Genomic DNA, 5127 nt, shown 5'->3' with positions numbered 1-5127 from the left:
ATAAGAACGAATTATTTATCAAAAAGTAATCAAGAACTATCACCTAGAGGGTATCCTGCGACACACTTAGGCTCAAGCTGTAAGAGAAAATTCCATTTAGTAGAGAATTATTGAAAAATTACCTTGACGTTTCGATAGCTATTTTCTGCTATCGTTATCAAAAGAACCTAAATGAACTTAAAAAAGAGTATATTAATAAATTGTGTAACAATAGTAGGATAATACAATATATGAAAATTCGTTCTGATAATTCAAATAATAATTTGAAATAAATAATAAAATAATTTGCACAGACGAATTATCAGAACGAATTTTCATATATTGTATTATCCTACTATTGTTACACAATTTATTAATATACTCTTTTTTAGGTTCATTTAAGTTCTTTTGATAACGATAGCAGAAAATAGCTATCGAAACGTCAAGGTAATTTTTCAAATTAATTTCTCTACTAATTGGAATTTTCTGTTACAGCTTGAGCCTAAGTGTGTCGCAGGATACCCTCTAGGTGATAGTTCTTGATTACTTTTTGATAAATAATTCGTTCTTATTGCGAAATAGGAGGACTATTTATCAATCTGTAATAAAAGACGTGAAAGACAAAAATTTTTGGGCGAAATACCCAAAAAAGAAGTTTGTAAAAAAATGAATCCGCCTCAACAATATAGAACTTATTTCCAACTGATGTTGATTTAAATTAAAAATTTGAGTGTAAAATCTGACTAGATTTGGATCAATATTAGCGTGAAATATATATCTAATTGCTTATTAATCCCTGAAATAAAAACTTATAAAATAGCATAAAAATGTAGGCCTAAAAATGCTGCTGGGCTTCAAATGGGCTCAAAATCAAAATTTCTGTCGAATAGCAAAAAGGAAACAAGTCGGGAGTTCTAGGTATTTAAGTGCGTGCGTAAATTTAAAAATTATTTAAAAGTTGGTAGGAAAAACTTTTCTCTACCCTCTACCCTCAATGTTCAAAAACAATTTTTCAAACAACAATCAAAAAGTTTGCAATTTAGACGAACACCTTTAACAAGAACTGCACAGCGTTTTACAATTGGTTTCCTTATTAGGGCTTTTGCTATTTGAACTACAGCGTGTTACATTTAAAGGTAGCATTTGTACTGGCTGCTCTGTACAAATCTTATCTCAAAAACTACAGCTTCCAATCACCATCAATTTCCACTTCAAATCCTGGTACTAAATGAAAGTCTTACTCAATCTGCAAAGTGTAGGTCGATGCAACAACCAAGGCTTCAACTAAGTAAATGGTCAAGATTTCTGTTGTTTCATTATACGTATTATTAGCGGCCGAGATGCTCCCTCCAGCGCTATCATTTAGAAGAATACTTGTGGCGTACACTCTATGATGCAAATTTATTTCCGATGTGGTAGTGTTTGCTGTGAACTGTATGGAAACACTACCTAAAAATTGGAAAAAAACTATTGTGATAGAGAGCATGAAATATTCGAATGTGTACCTGTAAAGTTGGCGCTTTGGGCGCTAAAAGCCGCTTCAGGGATCACCAGATCGACTTCATATCGGAAAGGAATCAGAGTTTCCGGAAGTCGATATCCTTGAGACTTTACCAAGTTGAACGCGAAGCAGAAGAACAAGCTCCAGAGGTGAGATGGCTTCATTTTGTATGGCTGATTATGTTATATTAGATAATAATTTACCGGAATTCTTTGAATTTACCATCTGAAACTTACCTGGCCACCACTAAAGCTGATAAAGAAATTTTTTTCCACATATTTATAAAGTACGCTATCTTATCAGAAAAGTAAGCGTTTAAAATCTCTCAGTCTGTTTAATCCCATATAGAGCGAGTTTTTGTAATAATCTGATTTAGATTATTATTATTTATTGCGTGTGGCGTTAATTGCTGAGGCCAGAATCAAGGAAACGTCGTCGAAAASTATTGTCTGATTTTTAAAACCAACATAAACGCTAAGTACAACTAATTTTTATTAKCGWCATTGAGAYCTRTAAGCTCTACTATCAATGGAACATTCGTTACTTTATTAGCCGAAACAATATTGCGACAGTGCTTAGTTTGATGGGAAATGAAAAAATGTAATTYTTCGATTGTTTTTCTGAATCMCTCGTASGTTTACTACTTTTTTATTTTTTTTTATTTTTGGAGCTGTTGAAATAGATCATACATTGTACAATCAWGCAATAGAATTCGCCGYAGCTTTTCCTTTTAAATATTTGTTGAAAGTTTCWTGTTTAGACCAAGTATGAATTTATCTTCAATGGCGTAAAATCTTCAATTTGGTCATCATAAGTTCGTGTAGTTTAACCCGGCTAAGTGCATGARGATTAATAAATAATCGATAAAACGACTTGATTAAACGATGATTACATCAGAGCATCGATTTGCGATAATTAGGSACTTGTTATAGCTGTAGAAATTTCTGTGTGGGCTGATTACTGTGAAGTGGAATGAAATCCTTTAAGTTAATCATCAGGTTAATACCGCTTAAATTTCCAAGTCATGGGATTTCATCTGAGCTTCCACGTAGAAAAAACAGTGGATTAGGGATTTTACAGTAAGGCGTCTAGAATATTAATGAATTAACCTTCATTCAGTTCAGGTGCTCGCAGCATTGAAAACAAGCTTCAAAGTCCATAATTTTTGTAGAATTCGTTTGTCGAGAGTAGACAGTCTTTCACTGTTTATTCCAATGAAGCACTAAAAATTCGAGAAGCCGAAACTAATTTAAAATTTACCAGCAGAAAATGGAAATGGGATGGGCATTAAAGAATGAACCCAAAATGGTAGGGAGAATGGGGGACTTTCCGGTAGAACATTTTTAAAACCTTCCTGTTAGGTCTTTTGACCCAAAACACCAGTATTGGGCGTTAGTTATGAGTAGGTTTTATATATGACAAAGCTTCGCATTAGTCTAGATTCTTCTTAAATGGTAAATCGAGAAAAAGAATTTGGTTGCTTTGATCTTTTTTAATAGTGAAGTATTTGGTTGATTTTTACAAAGGCGATAAAAATTAATCCAGCTTTTGATCCTTCACCAACTGCTCTGATGTAACGATTCATTGAACTCTTCTCCATTCTCACCATTTTTCAACTATTCAGTTCCGTTTCTTGCGGTTGGTTAAAGGAACAATAAATAAACTGAATCAAAACTTCAGGTTTAATCATTAACTTATCATTTATTCTTCAGTAGTCTAAGATTATCTTTTTGAACCCCCCCACGGATTATTCACAGTCCAAAGTACACACTGTTGATCAGTCCAATTACCACCAAACCAACCAGACCGGTTCTACTCAAAGTGGTGGCACTGTCAACTTCAGCAGAATCATCTCCCTCAACCTCTTCTTCATCATCTCCATTTTCTTCATCATTGCCATCAGGAGCAGCTGTTGTGGTAGTAGTGGTGCTGGTGGTACTGGGGGTGCTGGTGGTGTCAAGCCCAAAGTATTCGTGAAGCGAAGCTCTGTGCGCTTCAATGATGGCCTGATTCTCATTGGCTGTATTCAAAGCGGTTTGGATTGGTGCGGCCAGTGTGCTGTCTGTGCCCACTGTGGCCAAGAGGGCTTCCAGCTGGGAAAGTTCGTTATTATCATCACGTTTACAGCTTTCGAAGAAAAGTTACCTTTTCAATTTGGGAGGTCTTGGTGATGTATGAGGATAGTCCAGTTAGCACGCTGCCTGCATTGGAATATCTGGAAAATCAAAGTGTTTTTCTTGGTGTTTTTAACCGAACGTAGATGCGTACACTTCCAGAATAGCAGCATAGTTGTCGCTGAAAAAGTCCAGGACTGTGTCCAGCCCAACTTCACCAGCAACATAAATAGTGGAGAAAACTGATCCGTACAAGGAGGAAGTGATCACGTCGTCATTTTCCAGTACTTTGGATAAGAATCTGCAAGACATTGAGTACCAAATGGGTATTGATTTACTTTGATTCCAGTACTAACGCTTTAAGGACATCAGTATCATTGGCGCAGCCCAACGCCGTCCAAATGTAGCTGGAATCTCCAGAAAGAGCGCTGTCTTGGTACTTTTCATAGAGGAACTGCCAGTCGCCGGTGATGTTGTCGCTGTATCTTATTGCGTTGCAATAGACCAGAGATCGAATGTTGATATTTGGCCTGGAATTAGCAAAGTTTGTTAAAAAACTGGTGAATTTCTCGGGCTTTAGGCCCTAAAATACCGCAAAAGTCTTCACCAGGACCTTTGAGGTTTTACATTAATATTATCAGTTCTTTTAAAATAAGTCTCTTAAATGCCTGTACGATTTTACTTAACAAACATCAACCATAAATCTGGGTGAAATTTGTATTTAAAACTTGAGTTGCGCACCTGGAAGATAAATCAGAAGAACTCTTGTAGGTTCTAAACAGGGTTTTGGCAGCATTTGTGCAGGTAGTGTGTCCATATTTGCAAGCGTAGGTGTTGATTAGAATGGATGTTAGAGTGTTAACGTGTTGCGACTCGTCCAGTTCATCCAGTGCATATGTGGACACGGCAGTCTCCAGCAACGACAAGAGATGTGACTGAAGAAATCCAATAAATTGCATACATTCACTCTGTTCTTGGTAAAAGTCTTCTTACCGTCAGTCTGGCTCCTAGGAGTTGACTAGTGCCAGTCCGTTGCAGTAAATAGTTGAAAAGCGTGGCTGCTGGATACCAGGTGAAATATTCCGTTTCGTTTTCCAGAAACTCCACGTTGCTTAGGACTTGTCCGAATGTTAAATAGCCGGCCCTGGCAAGGGCGTAGGAGTCATCCACCCATTGGGCTCTGTTGGTCACGTGGATGCCCGAGAAATTGTCCTGCTTGAGAGCGGAAGCCAAATTTTCTCGGAGGGTGCTATCGTAGTTTACGCGGTAAAATCCTGGATAAAAGGTTTTATGTGGTTACCAGGTCGGTTTTCCAAAAATTGCTTCCTGACCAATCCTTTTGCAAGCGCGCGTAATCATTCGCTGCAAATGCGCGCTTTTCTGTCAAAGAATCGTCACTACGAATCCGCAATAAATAAGAACTGGAGAGTTTGACTAAATATAGTGGAATATTGAACCTCAGCAGGGATTTTTTTTCTTGAATTGACATCAGCTCCGGATATTTTTCAATCGTTTAATCGCGGGTCTAAAAAT

At 37.0% G+C, this 5127-nt stretch overlaps 2 protein-coding genes across 2 annotated transcripts in view; both read right to left on the bottom strand.

Moving 5' to 3' along the window:
* The window catches only part of LOC109539724 (aminopeptidase N), an 8103-nt gene extending 6414 nt beyond the window's left edge, over positions 1 to 1689 (bottom strand). The window contains exons 1-2 of the mRNA XM_019907669.2: positions 1485 to 1689; positions 1221 to 1428 (exon numbers count right to left, since the gene is read on the bottom strand). Of these exons, the coding sequence (XP_019763228.2) occupies positions 1221 to 1428; positions 1485 to 1644 (368 nt within the window). The 5' untranslated portion in view covers positions 1645 to 1689. The remainder of the gene's footprint in view (positions 1 to 1220; positions 1429 to 1484) is intronic.
* Positions 1690 to 3161: 1472 nt separating this feature from the next.
* LOC109539723 (aminopeptidase N) overlaps positions 3162 to 5127 on the bottom strand; it is an 8491-nt gene continuing 6525 nt past the window's right edge. The window contains exons 11-16 of the mRNA XM_019907668.2: positions 4588 to 4868; positions 4336 to 4529; positions 3951 to 4124; positions 3749 to 3895; positions 3626 to 3695; positions 3162 to 3573 (exon numbers count right to left, since the gene is read on the bottom strand). Of these exons, the coding sequence (XP_019763227.2) occupies positions 3232 to 3573; positions 3626 to 3695; positions 3749 to 3895; positions 3951 to 4124; positions 4336 to 4529; positions 4588 to 4868 (1208 nt within the window). The 3' untranslated portion in view covers positions 3162 to 3231. The remainder of the gene's footprint in view (positions 3574 to 3625; positions 3696 to 3748; positions 3896 to 3950; positions 4125 to 4335; positions 4530 to 4587; positions 4869 to 5127) is intronic.

Source organism: Dendroctonus ponderosae, unplaced genomic scaffold (genome assembly GCF_020466585.1).
Source record: "Dendroctonus ponderosae isolate FM_Combo_2020 unplaced genomic scaffold, Dpon_F_20191213v2 Dpon_F_20191213_7, whole genome shotgun sequence".
Lineage (NCBI taxonomy): Eukaryota > Metazoa > Arthropoda > Insecta > Coleoptera > Curculionidae > Dendroctonus > Dendroctonus ponderosae.
Note: the sequence above shows the minus strand (reverse complement) of the source record. Positions and strands in the feature narration are given on the sequence as shown.